Source organism: Venturia canescens, chromosome 9, assembly GCF_019457755.1.
Source record: "Venturia canescens isolate UGA chromosome 9, ASM1945775v1, whole genome shotgun sequence".
NCBI classification, from domain to species: domain Eukaryota; kingdom Metazoa; phylum Arthropoda; class Insecta; order Hymenoptera; family Ichneumonidae; genus Venturia; species Venturia canescens.
Genome location: NC_057429.1, coordinates 21,591,449 through 21,606,897, shown reverse-complemented (window position 1 = coordinate 21,606,897; position 15,449 = coordinate 21,591,449). Strand labels below are relative to the sequence as shown.

At 43.6% G+C, this 15,449-nt stretch overlaps 2 protein-coding genes and 1 long non-coding RNA gene across 5 annotated transcripts; 1 reads left to right on the top strand and 2 right to left on the bottom strand.

Annotated features, from left to right (window-relative positions):
* The first annotated feature begins 1,963 nt into the window (after nucleotides 1-1,963).
* LOC122416012 (lysosomal alpha-glucosidase-like) lies at nucleotides 1,964-6,928 on the top strand. Of its 3 annotated transcripts, none has more exons than XM_043428665.1 (14): nucleotides 1,964-2,380; nucleotides 2,568-3,139; nucleotides 3,199-3,350; nucleotides 3,463-3,731; nucleotides 3,829-4,067; nucleotides 4,147-4,251; nucleotides 4,348-4,605; nucleotides 4,673-4,875; nucleotides 4,958-5,243; nucleotides 5,344-5,492; nucleotides 5,595-5,679; nucleotides 5,789-6,059; nucleotides 6,147-6,346; nucleotides 6,702-6,928. In XM_043428665.1, exons 2-14 carry the CDS (start codon nucleotides 2,570-2,572, stop codon nucleotides 6,762-6,764), a joined length of 2,850 nt encoding a protein of 949 aa, XP_043284600.1. In that variant the 5' UTR covers nucleotides 1,964-2,380; nucleotides 2,568-2,569; the 3' UTR covers nucleotides 6,765-6,928. The 3 variants fall into 3 exon arrangements, with proteins under 3 accessions (XP_043284600.1, XP_043284599.1, XP_043284601.1); XM_043428666.1 differs by lacking the exon at nucleotides 1,964-2,380 and having other exon boundaries at nucleotides 2,768-2,909; nucleotides 2,996-3,139; XM_043428664.1 differs by lacking the exon at nucleotides 1,964-2,380 and having other exon boundaries at nucleotides 2,404-3,139.
* LOC122416018 (uncharacterized) lies at nucleotides 2,876-15,394 on the bottom strand. The gene is made up of 3 exons (XR_006262043.1): nucleotides 15,308-15,394; nucleotides 3,827-4,033; nucleotides 2,876-3,014 (listed from the first exon to the last, which is right to left on the bottom strand). It is a non-coding gene; the product is annotated as an uncharacterized lncRNA (long non-coding RNA).
* Nucleotides 7,065-11,527, bottom strand: LOC122416013 (zinc finger protein 286A-like). Its single transcript, XM_043428667.1, has one exon. The coding sequence runs from the start codon at nucleotides 11,393-11,395 to the stop codon at nucleotides 8,735-8,737; it is 2,661 nt and encodes an 886-aa protein (XP_043284602.1). The 5' UTR covers nucleotides 11,396-11,527; the 3' UTR covers nucleotides 7,065-8,734.
* Nucleotides 15,395-15,449: the final 55 nt, after the last annotated feature.

Sequence of the window (15,449 nt, the reverse complement as noted above, 5' to 3'; positions counted from 1 at the left end):
GGTCATTTTTCAAGTAGAAAAAAAACAAAAAAAATTTTTCCCTTTCAAATTTAAATTTCAAAATGTTGATTTGAATAAATAAAAAATCATTATACCTGACAGCGATGGGAGCTTAGAACCTTTAGAAGTATGTGACAAAGTGTGGACATCGCTCATGTTATACTGAGTACAAAGATCATTGTCGAAGCACTGAGCGCATTTTCATCTGATGTCGACAATGCCATGTTCCTTGCACCCATGCAGACAATGCTGTTGTGTTGAACACTAGCTGTGGCATAGTCAAATACCAAAAGATCATAATAACCCTGATGGTAGTTGGTACGAGATCCATGATCCCACTGTACTATATCCATGATCCATGATCTCACTGATTCCACTATTGTCTTGTCAGGAATATTGTCAGTTCCTTTGGAAGCGCCAACTCCATTGTCCTACAGGAAATACAAATTTCTTTTTTTTTATTCAAGAACTTCAAATATATTAGCACCATTTTTGCCAAATAAAATTTCTGAGTTGCGTAATTTCCAAGTTTAGCAATGCCAGAATTGAGCAACGTCAAAGGGTTTGAGCATTTAGCTCATACTATATACATCCAATTCTTTCCAGGTATAATATGTATATATTTAAGCAATGAAAACATTAAATTTCTATTATTCATTCTGGAACTTTGTTACCAAAATATGCCAGTATCTTTTCCAATTCTTTGATTCCATTTTCATCAAGGGTGATGAAGATGAGTGTAATAATGATACGCAATAATGCAATAGTGTATGTAAAACAATTTATAAAGTAAGAATTTTCGGCAAAAAAGTATTTACAAATAAAGAAATTGATTTTTTCTTCTTAGAGTGTGCGGATCTATCAACCAATAATGTAAAAAATTCACAAATTGCTTGCATGTACTCATTTCATCTAATTTTATATACTCAATTACGCTTTTATATTGATATGTTATTTGTTTCATACTTTGAATATCTTCGTCTTGGCAACACTAGTCGGCAACTGGTGCATTAATTTTCAATGAAAACGTATAAAACAAAGAAGATTGCTGTTTAAAAATTCTCCGAGTTAGTGCTCCAAAAATATCGGCCGTACGGTCGACATTTTCGGAGCACATGTGTCTGGAAAAAAAATTTTTTAAATCGCGCATTTAATTAGAAATCATAGCAGATTAATAGCATACATACATTGCACAATTATTATTTTTTGTTGGTTAGAGCTCGAGGTTATTATATAGCTACAGATCAGACAATATTATTTGATATGGTTAATATAAACATTTGACGCGCTCAACAACTATACGACTGAACGTTTTCAGATTATCATTTACAGCACGGTCTACACGTCTACACTCACGGTATTAAAACGTCAAATGTAAATTAATAATAGCATTAAATAGCAAGTAAAGCATACTAGTGCACGCACGCATCCTGCATGTACAGCATGTGTACACAACGAAGATGGAAGATGATGATCAGATGGGGGTCAGCTGTCAGCTGGGTACATCAGGAAAAAACCATTGATTCAATTTTCGTGTTATTGTGATAAAAAAATCACTTCGTAAATTATTCAATATTACACATGCATTTCCCAGATAATTTCTGGTTGATTTTGTAAGAAATAAATGATTTTCAAGTTACTTTCCGCCAACTATACGCTCAATCTTTTTTAATTTACTATTAATAAAATAATTTTTTGAACATTATAATAATAACGGCAAAAAATTGCGAGAATAATTCCCAAGATATAGCAACAATAAAAAAGAAGAATTGTTGTTTTATTCCGCTAACCTATACAGAACTACAAAATGGCTATGTACGCTGACAGTTGTTTGTGGTGGACGCTTGTGGAGCACTGGCATGCGCAATGTACACTGCGCACCACACTCATCGATAGCAACGACATATAGCGGCGTTGACGCGAAAGAAAACTTATGACATTACCGTGACAATCGCTCACCATTGAAATTGGGCTTCGTTGCAAGACCTGTATACAAGACCGTGCTCGTCGCCTGCGGTCACGCGCGTCGTTATTGTGAACCCGTGTGTTGTGAATTGTGAACCAACCATGATATGATATCAGAACGTTGTTTTGTTTTTTTTTTCAACTCGGCATTTTGCTCGGCTCGGCGGTCGTTGACGCGCGAGCATTGCAGGTTGCAGCGTTGTTGGTTACTGCGCGACGAATTGATGATGATAAAATACATAAGACAAAAATAACTTGCGCACTGGACGGCGGAAGCAACGTATTTTTATCTGTTTCGCCATAAACCGTCAACGATATTCGCGCTAAAAAATTCTTTCAATAATTCGCTGAATGGATAAATATTCTTATTGAATTGTGTCGGACGTAGTACAAACACGTTGATTTCACATATTCGGTAAGTTTTAAAAAGTTGTAAAATAAAAACCAGCATTTATCAGATGGAGAAGAATTATTTAAGAACGTTGAGTTCTGCGATTAAATAATGATGAGAAAGTATTGGATAATTCAAATATACAGAAAAAAAAATTTCTGCAAATACTCTTCTATTGAAAGTTTTTTCATTCAGTTTCTCTATTCGATAGACATGACCCTGTTTCTTCCAACGAGGAGAGAACCATTTTGGAAGGTTCACAAAAATTTCATTGAATCAAAGGCCGAGCCAAAGAGCGGACGTTGTACCCGGCGACGTTTGATTTTATCCCAGTCGTTGATCCTCCTAATAAGTTTAGTAATCGCCTCGTCGTTTATTCTGTTAATTTCAACGAGGAGCGCATTTGAAACGTCTTCGGCTAGATCAAACGAAACAAACGGTATATCCATAAATAAACGACAAAGGTTGGCAGGATGCTCGACGATCCCTGAGAATGAACGCTTCGATTGCCATCCCGAGGATGGTGCCTCCGAACTGTCGTGTACGGATAGAGGTTGTTGTTGGAGTCCCACGAAGAGAAGATATTCCCAGAGATTGCGCAAACTTCCTCTAGACGTGCCTTACTGTTATTATCCGCAGGACTGGAGTATTTACAAAGCTGCAAACAAGACACCGAATAACCCCATGTTTTATGAAAATTGTGGCAAATCTTTCTACAAAAAAGATATTAGGTTGATCAGAATGGATGTGTATTATATAGAAGGCTCGATCATACGAGTAAAGGTAAATTCGAATTTTACAAGGGAAGAAAGAAATGTTATATCGGTGTGTCGTTGTTACAGATAGTCGATGCTCTCGATAAGCGCTACGAGCCACATATACCAATTGAACGAGAATCGTTACCTGGCAACACAGCGAATCTAAAATATTCGATCGAAAAAAGTTCCCGTGCTCCTGGTTTTTCCATCAAAAGTACGAGCGATGATACGGTTTTGTATGTATAACTCTTGCGCGGCCACCTCTCATCTTTCTCTATATATTGGATATTGGACGACACGAGGAACAACGTTTTTGAAGCACATTTTGCGCGTACTTATCTGACGCAGGCTGGATTCGAGCATCGGCGGAGGATTTATATTCGCCGATCAGTTTCTACAAATTTCCTTTAGATTGAACGAAGGTAGCGTCGTTTATGGTCTAGGGGAGCATCGAAATCGATTACGATTGAGCACGAAATGGCAAAGTCAGACATTCTTTAACAAGGATCAACCACCGACGGAAAATGCCAATTTGTACGGATCACATCCTTTTGCCCTCGTTATGGCAAAACCCGGTCAATATTTTGGATTGCTATTTCTCAACAGCAACGCCATGGGTAATATAATGTTGACGATGATAAATTATTATAATCGAAGAATCGATGGAAAAATCTACGCGATTACTCAATTTTTCCGTCTCTCGCGTACTCACAGACGTTATTCTCCAACCGACTCCGGCTATAACGTATAGAAGCATCGGTGGCATCTTCGATTTTTATTCCTTCATGGGACCGTCACCCTCGCAAGTGATCGAGCAATATTCTCGGGTGATTGGTAAGCCTTTTATGCCGCCGTACTGGTCATTGGGTTTTCATCTGTGCAGATTTGGCTACGGAACTTTGGACGAAACGATACGCGTCTGGAACAGAACGAGGGCAGCCGGGATTCCGTTCGTTAGTCGATCTATTTATTTTAATAAAAATATTATTTTTCGGCCACCAATACCAATACTACCACCCTTATTATTCGCAGGATACTCAATGGAACGATTTGGATTACATGAAAGAAAATAACGATTTTACGTACAATACCGACAAGTTTGGAAAATTACCCGAGTTTGTGGAGCATCTTCATGAGGTAAGTCGAGCGGGCAGTGACGAAAGCCGGGGAGGACGACGAGTTTAGGACGGCGAATGAAGCAAGACTTTTTCTTTCTTTCTTTCCGCACCCAAGATAGGAATGCACTATGTACCGTTGATAGACGCAGCTATTTCGGGTTCCGAAGCAAACGGTTCATATCGCCCGTACGACGAGGGTATACGCCGTGACATATTTATAAAGGAGGCAAACTCGACTTTACCGTTTAAAGGAAAAGTTTGGAATACGCGATCGTCGGTTTGGCCGGATTTTACAAATCCGGCGGCTCTGGATTACTGGCACGACATGATGAACGATATGTGGCGGATGTTTCCGTACGACGGCGCTTGGATCGTAAGTCGTTTATGCATCAACGCGCCTGGTATTATCGGTCTTAATTCTTATTAATTATCAATCTTAGGACATGAACGAGCCATCCAATTTTTACAACGGCAAGATAAACGGGTGTGAAAATAACGATCGCGATAATCCGATCTACGTACCGAGAGTCGTCGGTGATGTATTGGCGACGAAAACGCTCTGTATGAACGCTCAACATTATCTTGGCTCGCACTATAATATTCACAATACTTATGGGACGAGCGAGGCCGTTGCAACCAATCGGTAAGATATGAATCAATTGCGGAATTGAGCTCAAACGACGACGATTGTACTTATTATGTATCGTGGAGTATCGGGGTTTCAGTGCGTTGACGAAAATTCGAGGGCTTCGACCTTTCGTTATTTCACGGTCGACGTGGGTTGGTCATGGATTTTACGCGGGCCACTGGTCAGGCGACATTTATTCCTCCTGGCACGATATGAAAATGAGCGTGGCTCAATTATTGAACTTTGGTTTTTTTCAAATTCCCATGATGGGTGCGGATATTTGTGGATTTGACGGTAATACGACGGAGGCACTGTGCAATCGGTGGTCCCAGCTAGGAGCGTTTTATCCATTTTCACGGAACCATAACAGCGACGACACTATCGTAATCATAATCGAATTCTTATTGCATGATTATATTAATACTTTTCACCGTGGAATCCGTGGTGGATTCTTCACAATAATCTCCATAATTAATCGTTCAGGAACAAGATCCCGTCGCGATGGGTCAACTGGTCGTTGAATCAACGAGAAAAGCTCTCACGGTTCGTTATCGACTTTTGCCACATCTTTACACCCTTTTTTTTCGTGCCCACGCATTTGGCGAGACTGTAGCGCGACCGCTCTTTTTCGAGTACGTCGTTCAGAGAGTTCTTCTTCTTCTTCTTCTTCGTAATACGAATTCGATAACCTCGTATAAACTTGCATTTTTTTTTCTTCGCTCTCCCCCTCATAGATTCAGCAATGACTCAGCGACCTGGGATTTGGATACTCAATTCCTTTGGGGGAACTCTTTGATGATCGTACCGGTATTAGAGGAGGTAACGCGGCGATTTTTGTTTACTATGGAATTTATACTAAATAAAGTACAGAGCACAAATCGACAAAGCCAAAAAAGGAAACTAACGTAAAAAAAATTCTTTCTCTGAGGGAGCGACACGAGTTACCGCTTACGTCCCGAAAGGTACTTGGTACGATTTTTATGAAAAGAAGCGTATATTATCGAGGGGTGAAAACTACACGCTCGAAGCACCTCTCGACACAATACCTTTGCTCGTGCGCGGTGGATATATCCTACCGGCTCAAACGCCGTCTAAAACGACCACCGAGAGTCGTGAAAATCCTTTCGAATTGTTAATCGCGTCCGATGATCTGGGCCTGGCTGAAGGTGAATTATACTGGGACGACGGTGATAGCCTTGGTTCGTTGATAAATACGCTTGTTTCCTCGATAATAATATTTAACGTACAATTGATTGAATAATAATAATAACAACCTTTGTCCGTAGACGCTACCGAAAAAAAAAATTATCGTTGGTTGCGTTTCAACCTGGTGAATCGAACAGTTTCCTGTATCCAAGCGAAACCTGGCAAATACGCGGGAAAAATGACGCTTGGAAAAGTTGAAGTGTTGGGTGTTGTCGAGCCGGTTACGGAGGTATTCGTCAATGATAAAAAGACTCGATTCATTTACGACGAAGCCCGATCGGTGAGTTACTTTTTTTTTTCTTTTTTCTCATATTTTCTTTCACAAACCATCAGCAATCCACTTTGTTGTCTGTCTCTCTTTCTCGCATTCCGTCGTTAAAGGTGATCTATCACTTGCGTGAGTGCGGGAGAGATAGCTGCAAAATGGTTACACGTTTTACTCGGACATCCTTGATTTTTTGAGAAAAATAAAAGTTACACCTTGTTCTCTAATAAAATGAGAGAGAATAGCGTGTAACTCACATTTTCTTTCAATTATCAACCTACTCGGAATAAAACGTGCAGCAGGAATTTTACCAACTGAACAACTGATCGATCACGTTAAAGTATTTAACATTGAGGCCTTTTGCTTGCAGTATCTGACCGTACAAGATCTTGAGGTGGACTTGGCGCATAAAATGCGGCTCTCGTGGATATGATTGTCTTTCCTAGTCGGCATAATGCGACGTACTCTGATTTTCTATTGCCATTTATAATAACTACTATTATACCAAATAACTACTATTCTTACCGCACAAGCGGATGTTTTTACAGTACATACTTTCATGATTAATAAACATTTTGACGAAAAAAAAAAAAAAAAGTATATTTATATGTATAAGACGAGGAGAGAAGACATGTTTATCGTAGACAAATTTGCACCCAAAAGATGGGAGAATTGTTTTTAAGGTTTGAAATGACGCACGAGACTCGTTGTCATTTTTTCTTTCTTCAAAAAGTAAAAGAGAAACATTCTTTATTCGTAAAGAATAATTTGCTCGTACAGTCATCATCGTAGCTGGTAATATTCAACATATACATATGGCACTTGTGACAAGAAAAAAATGGTAACATGGTAAAGAAAAAAAGGGTTTCGTCCGAATCTCAAAAAATATGGTAGATAGGGACGACACGTGGTGATGGTGATGGTGATGGTGATGATGGTGGTGGTGGTGGTGGTGGTGGTGGTGGTGGTGGTGGTGGTGGTGGTGGCGGCGGCGGCGGCGGCGGCGGCGGCAAGGAGCACCGCTGCGAACTCATTGATACACCATTCATTGCCGTTCAGCGAGAACATATCGAACGTATCGTTCGGGCCGTGCTTTTGTGCGCGTCGAGCCGAAGAAAATGTTGACCCAGATATATCCTCGTTGAACGATCCCTCGGGCTGACCTCAATTTACATCGAAGAACGCCTGCCCGGGTCGGAGAGATTCTTGTCGCGTTCATATATAAATTTTAAAAACCAATGAGCACTCTCTCTCTCTCCCCCGATGATACTTTTTTCGCAATCTCGACGAATTGGCGGGAGTTGTACTCACCGAAAATAATATGACAACGCACACGGTCGCGATAATGATCTCTGTGCGCGGATACAATATTTTCATCAGTCAATGTTTTATACTCGCTCATTCGCCGCCGAAAAAAAAAACGACCCATACGATTATTCTCTTCGATTGGCATGAGCAACCGCTCGCGACCGTTCGAACGGACAGTGTGGATGAAATGATGTATTTAAATATTTGCTATCGAGCCAAGATTGAATAAATATATATATATATATAACTCACGCACACCCACACGCACAATTAATTTCTAGGAGGTGTGTGATGAACGACGCGTTCCACATAATCTAATGTATAGGATCCGTATTTTTCGGGTCCACCCAAATTATTGTCTTTTCACATTTAGTGAGACCTATCTAACTGTTATTCCCCGCATCGGTGTCTCGCCTCGCCTCCGTTATCTCTACAACACCGCTCTCGATCCTTATACCTAATACAAGATGGCAAGGGAATTTCATTTAATTTTTTTACATCTCTCGATACCAAAAGTACGACGATATTTTTAACATAGAAATTTCATAGAGGTATTAATATATGATAAATGCTCAACTATATATTTTATAAATATATATGTATGCGAATAATGACGATGAAACAAAAAAGTGATAATGTTGCAACAATTGGACTAACGTATCAATGAATTCACAAGTAACAATGTTAAAATTTAAATCTCACGCAATTAATTTTTTTGGCTTGTGTCTCTCTTATATATTAATTCATTTGGCAAATCAATCAATCAAATAAAAGCTCGATGTTGGTTGATGCAACTAAAAATACTTGAACACTGGGGAGGGGGGAAGGTAAGTGAGCGAGCACGCGGCAAGTTGTTGTTTACGACAGAGCTGTTTCGTTGAGACCACGCGTGTCGTTCAAACCGTACGGAAAATAGGTAACGTTTGTCCCGCGCCAATAATGTCACCTCAACTATCTAATTGGGTATCTTGATAATGCGGTGGGCTCGTTAATCACGAGCGTTGCAACAACTTGCGGTTTCTTTGGTTGATAAAGCATTTATTATAGATTATTTTGCTAATTAATTACTTAGCGAGAGGGGGAGGAGTATGGATTCTACGTGGCTGTGAGAGTCTCCAGTATATCCTCGGGAGTTTTGTTGATCTTACGAAAATTGTTCCAGTGCTCTTTCGGTACGGTCCACTCGAGAAAAACTTGGAGATTATTGCGAAGGCTCTCGAGCTCATCGAGCTCACCAGTGATTCGTGAGGGTACTTTGCCCGCGGAAACAAGAGAATCCTGAAGAACCTCGTCGATGAGCCTCTTGCCAAAACCAAGTTCGTCCAGTCTCTCCGGCCGAGAAATTCTCTTGAGCAAGACCGCGAGGAGAAGTCTCATGCGTTCCACGCTCATGGTACGAAACTTGGGAGTATCCGGGGATAAAGATGACGATGACGACGACGACGACGACGACGACGACGACGACGACGACGACGACGACGACGACGACAACGACGACGATCCGTTGCTCTCGCCGAGGCTGCTGACGCGAATAGCAGTTTCTGTGGTAGTGGTCGTCACCGTCGTCGTCATCGTCGTCGTCGTCGTCGTTGCCGTCGTTGCCGTGATCGTGATATCATCCGCCGGAGTATCTTTAGCCGGTGGTTTTGACGGACCCAAAACGGTGGATCGAGTCTCTTGGGAATGACAAGCCTTCTCGTGATTCTCAAGATCGTTTTTAATCCGAAAGTAACTGTTACAATTTTTACAACTATACGGTTCGCTTCTGCCGTGTATACACTTCATGTGTTTTTTCCAGTGTGGCAATTGGGTAAATCCGGCATTGCACTCGGCGCACTTGAAAGGCCTCTCACCGGTGTGCCTTCTCGTGTGAAGTTTGAGGGCGGTAGAGTGGGCAAAAGCTTGCCAACAAACGAGGCATCTGAAGGGTCGTTGACCCGAGTGGGTTCTCTGATGAACCGTGAGCTGTGACTTTTGGGCGAATCTCTGGCCGCACGTGGCGCATCCGTGGGGTCGATCCTGAGCGTGAGTTCGCATGTGCTGAGGCAAATGTCCTTTGAACGTTTTGTTGCATATTACGCAGAGAAAGGATTTAACGTCGCGATGAAGGCACTCGAGATGTTTCTTAAGAGCGTCTTTCCTGACGAAGCCGCGTCCGCAAATTTCGCACTTGTGATCTTTTTGGCCGTTGTGACGTTTCAAGTGAAGGGCTAAATTGGCCGCGCACGTAAATGTTCCCGCGCACAAATTGCAACGATAAGGCTTTACTTTGCTGTGGGTACCGCGATGCTGAACCAATTGACCACCCCGAGCGAAACTCTTGTGACAGTCGGGACACTTGTACGGCTTGAAACCGGTGTGCGTTCGCACGTGAAGCTTCAGACGCTCCTTCAGGGGAAATTCTTTGCCGCACTCGTCGCATTTGTACACCGGCCCGGCAGCGTGAACGACCTTGTAGTGATTTCTCAAACCGCCGCTACCCTTGAAACTCGCCTCGCACATCAAACACCGATATTTTTTCGTCGGCGCGTTTAAGCTCGTTGTCATCGGAGTCGATGGCTCATTAACACTTTTTGATGAAATTTTGGAATCTTGTCCTTGGGTCGTCGTTGGCGCCGCCGCCGCCGCCGCCGCCGCTACCGTTGCTTCCTCGTTTCCGTTTTCCGCAGGCACGGCCTTATTTTTTTCCCGTTTAGCCTGCAAATAATTCGCCTCTATTATACCGTTTATTTTATGTCTAAGATCTTTTCTAGCTTCACCGGATTCTTGAGAATCGATGCTACTTTCGTTAATGTTGTCTCGTCGAGTCGCCGTCGTTCCTCTTCTTTCGACAATCTTTTTTTTTCTACCATTTTTTCGTCCCTTTAGAACTTTCTCGCCGCCGTTTCTGTACTCATTATTATAATAATTTTGGGTGATGAACCTTGATGTACCATCCGAAAAATTATCAGCCATATCCCTATAAACTCCGGCAGATAAAATTTCCAAATTTGTTGCGGTATCATCGTCGTTTCCGTTTATATCCTCGTTGTCTCGATGCTTGTTCGGCGTGGCAAAAGTTTTCCCGATATCGGCTCGTTTACGATGATAATAATAAATTTCGTCTTCGGCATCGATCGTATTCGAACGTTTCTCAAACCGCTCTTGGCTTCGTAATTTTTTTCCTCCGGTTTTACACTTTTTATCCACTTTGTTTTCCATCCATTCTTCATCATGAGTTTCTTCCTCATCAACGACTCTGTTGTACTCGTCATCATCATCATCACCGTTAATCTTTCTTCTCTTTTCATTATTTTGTAAGGAGACGTCGTCGTCGTTGTCGTCGTCGTCGTCGTCGTCGTCGTTGTCGTCGTCGTCGTCGTCGTCGTCGTTATCGTCGTCATTGTCGACGCCGCCACCGCTTCTCACAACGTTTCCATTCGTCATTATTGTGTAATCAGAGTGGAGACGTGTTTTTTTTTCCCTCAGATACGGATGGGAGGGCTGTTCCGGCGTGGTTGTTGCGCATACGGACACTTCGATTTTACGAAAGGAATCAAATCGGCGCTCTGGTAAAAAATCCTGGTGTTCACCGCGAACCGCGAAACTCCTCAGAGCTCGTAAGCCATCGGTGGTCTCTTGATCCGTGTAATCAGGAATGAGTTTGATCCTCGATTGCTCTACCGGCAACAATTCCGTCAACTGAACGGTCTCTTGTTGCGAAAATTGAGACGACGACTCGGAGCTCGAGACGATCGTCCGTCGATCATTCGTCATAACCCAGCTGCTCCAATCAAAAGATTCTCGAAAGCGATTGTTGCGGAGGCGAGAATGACGATGACGATGACGATGACGACGACGACGACGATGACGACGACGACGACGACGACGACGACAAGTATGTCGAGCCTTTACGCATTACGTTTATTAAAACTTGACTAATACGAACGAATCGAGAGGAGACATCGATGCCCGAGCGGAAAAGTCATTGTTATCGTTTATCTTAGTGTGCCGTCCCGCGATATTAACAAGTGTAATACAGGAAAAAGGAGTTATAGCAGGGGAAGCGGATAATAATAAAAAAAAAAAAAGGATAAAGGGAAAAAGAGACCGCGGAGCTAGTAGAATAATAAGGATAGGTTTTTTGAGGTCAGTCCGAGAATAAGGCACCGGAGTATACGCGATGACTGTGATCGAGGGGGAAAAAGAAAACTTAAGCGAGCGCGGGGCCTATATACGGAATTCTATTATTCTTATCGTGACACGCATAAAGCACACACGCGCACACACGCATACGCACACCGTTCAGCGGCACAAAGTTGTCAAATACACGGCTTTATATGAGAATAAAACAAGAGCACTCGGAAATAGCCTAAGCGACGCGCAACACACCCGGCAGCCGCGCTTCATCGAGAGTCTCTCTCCGTCTCTGTATGTACGCGCATAAATAAGCCTCTTTTCTTATCTCGTTTTTTCGCTCGCTCGAGCAGAGTCACGAGGAAAGTAGCACGTCGCCCCTTACGATTATTTCAAAAGCTTTTCAAACAATCCTCTGCACGCGTAGCCGCCCGTCGTCCCCGTTGTCGCCAATTCTCGTTTGCACTCTTTATTATTCGTTATTATCTCGAAACGATTGTTCGACCGGCAAAAAATGTTCACCGATACGTTACGTTTGATCGCCGCAGTGATGCGAGGCGCGCGCGGGAAACGTCCGCTTGACCCGCGCGCGCTTGCTCGATTACCCTACGAGAAATATCGAGACGGAGCAGGAGGCTCGAATCGGTCTATCTCGTATTTAATTGTGAAATGTTTCGTTTGTTTCGCCTTGGGTATCTCAATGCTGACTGATAACGCCACGGTTGATTAGACACCGAAAGAGAGTTTGTGCGCTGTCGCTGGCGAGGCTCTCCCTCCTCCCTCTCTTTCCGATCGATCCGTCCGCGCTCCCTCGCTCGTGAATCCAAGTCGTGTGTGCGCGCGCGCGCTCACCACCCACCCTATACCTCCTCCGTGGCGTTGGAATCACCACCGATTGGTGTGAAAAATTCGAGGAATCCAATCTATCGTCGCGTTGTTACGAATTCACCTCGCTTACGAAACACGCTTTTCGATTTATCCCGATACGTTTGGTGGTCTCGGTGTGTTGCAATGTTTTTCGCCCTCTCGCCGGGCACACACCAACGATTATCCGATGCCAAGCTCTTCCCGTTTCCCGTCTTCTCGCTCTTTACTCGCCCGCCCTCCCACCCTCTTGCCTCTTTCGCTCGTTTGCGACTGAGCGATAGCGCGCTTTTTGGCGGCGCAAGCGCAATCCCAACGTCGATATTATCGCCTCGTATGCGTGTTTCTTTGTGTGTGATTCAATGTTACGCCGTGCCGCAACGGGGACCTTTTATATTTCCAATCGGTGCCACGTTGTTGTTGTTGTTGTTGTTGTTGTTGCCGTCTCGCTTCCTTCGTTGTCTATCAGGCGGCAGACCTTTCTTTCTCGGAGGTTACATCGAATACGAAAAAATATTAGAGCGGTCGAGTACGAATTTAAAATTCATTATTCAACCAACCGCGCTTGGTCGTTTCGGTAACGTAACGACGGCGTCGATGATGAGGCGGCGGAGGGCATCGGTTCGCTGTTCCGGCATCGATGTCGCTCGTCGAATCGAACCCGATGAAATTCAAGTTTTATTATCACACTGGGCCGTACGTAGTTGCGAGATGTCTCGAGCAAGGATGTCGCGGTTGATCGAGCCCTATTTAACTGTCGCCGGAGAGCAGGACCGATCCGCTCCGGCAATTCTTCGTCGGTGAATTCTTCCGATATTATAATATAATATTTATATTGGGATATGTGCGATGATGGATAGGCATGGACCTTCGTAATGACGCGCGACAAAAATCGGTCAACTATAAAATATATGACGTTCCCCTTGTTTCCCCCTTGTGCATATGCAAGGCCCGCGCCGCGCCCGGTCAAACAACTTCCGGGCGCAATCTTCTCCCAAGAATTATAATATAGAGTAATACGTCCGTCCGTATATATCACCGCAAACGATCGCGAATTTTTATATTCTTGGCGCAATCCCTCCTCTCTTCTATTATTTTGGAATCCGTAGACGTTAGTAAGACAAGGTTAGTTTTTTTTTTCTTTTTTTTTTTCTTTTTCAACAAGAACGTTGAGCCTTAGACCTTTTTTGGAGGTTAGCAAAGTCAAGAGAAGAACCCATCACCATCTGAAAGTGGAAATTGGAATATCCAAGAGCCGTTTCTTAGCGCCGCGTTGTCCCGTCGTTGCCATCGCCATTCGCCTAGCCTCGCCTCCCCGCATCATCGCTATATACGAACTCATTTTTATTGTTTGACATAATCTCCCTTATATAAAGCAAAAGCGTATAAGGTAAAAGCGTTGTGTGTAAGATCGAGATTAGATCGAGCAAACGTCCCGAGATAATTGATATTTAATGAGCAGGACACGATTATAGTTTTGTACGATATCGAACTCGAATCGTTCGATGCGGCCCCCGGACATTATTCCGTTACGTGTATATATCACCTTTCGGCCGTGAGCCGCGAGCCGCGAGCCGCGAGCCGCGAGCGACGATGAAAAACAATAATACACACGCGCATATACAGTCGGTTCGGGCGCCGCTACTAGTACCATCGGTATATACATGATGATGCTTTTGACCGTCCGGATGTGAACTCTGAACCAACGAGGTGTAACGTACGCTCGATATAAACTCTATTCGAATTGTTTTATTGAAAGGTAAAAATTATAAGCTGCTCGCGACCGATGGACGACGATAACGGCGATGACCCGGTTCATTATTTCATTCTCTATATCTATCTATATTCGCAACGTCGGAAATAAGGTTGGAACTATCGCGAGCGCGGAGAGCGACGACACGCGCTGAGCATTGAACTTCCCGAACTCGAGACGGTTATTCGTCGTCGTCGTCGTCGTCGTCGTCGTCGTCGTCGTCGTCGTTGTCGTCGTTGTCGTCGTTGTCTCGATTACGGGTGATCGCGAAGCAGCGGTGGCTCCATCAGTCCTCGACGGTACTTTATTTTCTAACGACGCGTAATAGGAAAAAGTGTAGTCGGTCGTATATATACAACAACTGGTACACTCGCGCCGCCGTTGTTTATCCAAATCATCGGCTCAATTCCGTTTATTAATTCGTCGCGCAGCACCCTTTCGCGTGCCTCGTTTTTCTTTCTCCCTGAATCGCACGGTTACGATTTCATATATTTCATATATGACGACTTACCTACCCCCATTCAAATCCACGCCTTCGAGCGTGTGCGCGCATGCACGCGCACACATACGCGCGCGTGCGAGAAAGAGACGAATAAAGAAATGAAAAAAACGTATGCGCCGTGACAAAACACACGCGATACGCGATACACGAGTATAGATCGATTCGAAGCAATGCGTAGTGCGTCATATATAGATATATGTACTCGTGCACCGAGGAGGAACTTGGCAACTCGCAACGGAACAGCGTCAAGCTAGATATGAAATTTAGATATATATAAATTGGTGATGATCGTCGATGCACGGGGGAAGAAGGGAGCGGCCTCGGCGGTGCATGATATATAGCGCAATAAGCCAGCCAGGAGATACGAAAACGAATGGCGAATAGCAGCTCGGTATCTTACGCGGTTTTTAGATAATTATTAGGAAAAACTCACCCGCGTCCGTCAGTCTCGTTTTCTACCACCGGTCCCACCGGTTCTATCCTTTCGACGCCATCTTTCCTACTACAAAAATGAAAAAACACATGCACCCACGCCTCGGAATAAGGTTGAAATTCTTAGCCTGTCGCGGCCGCGC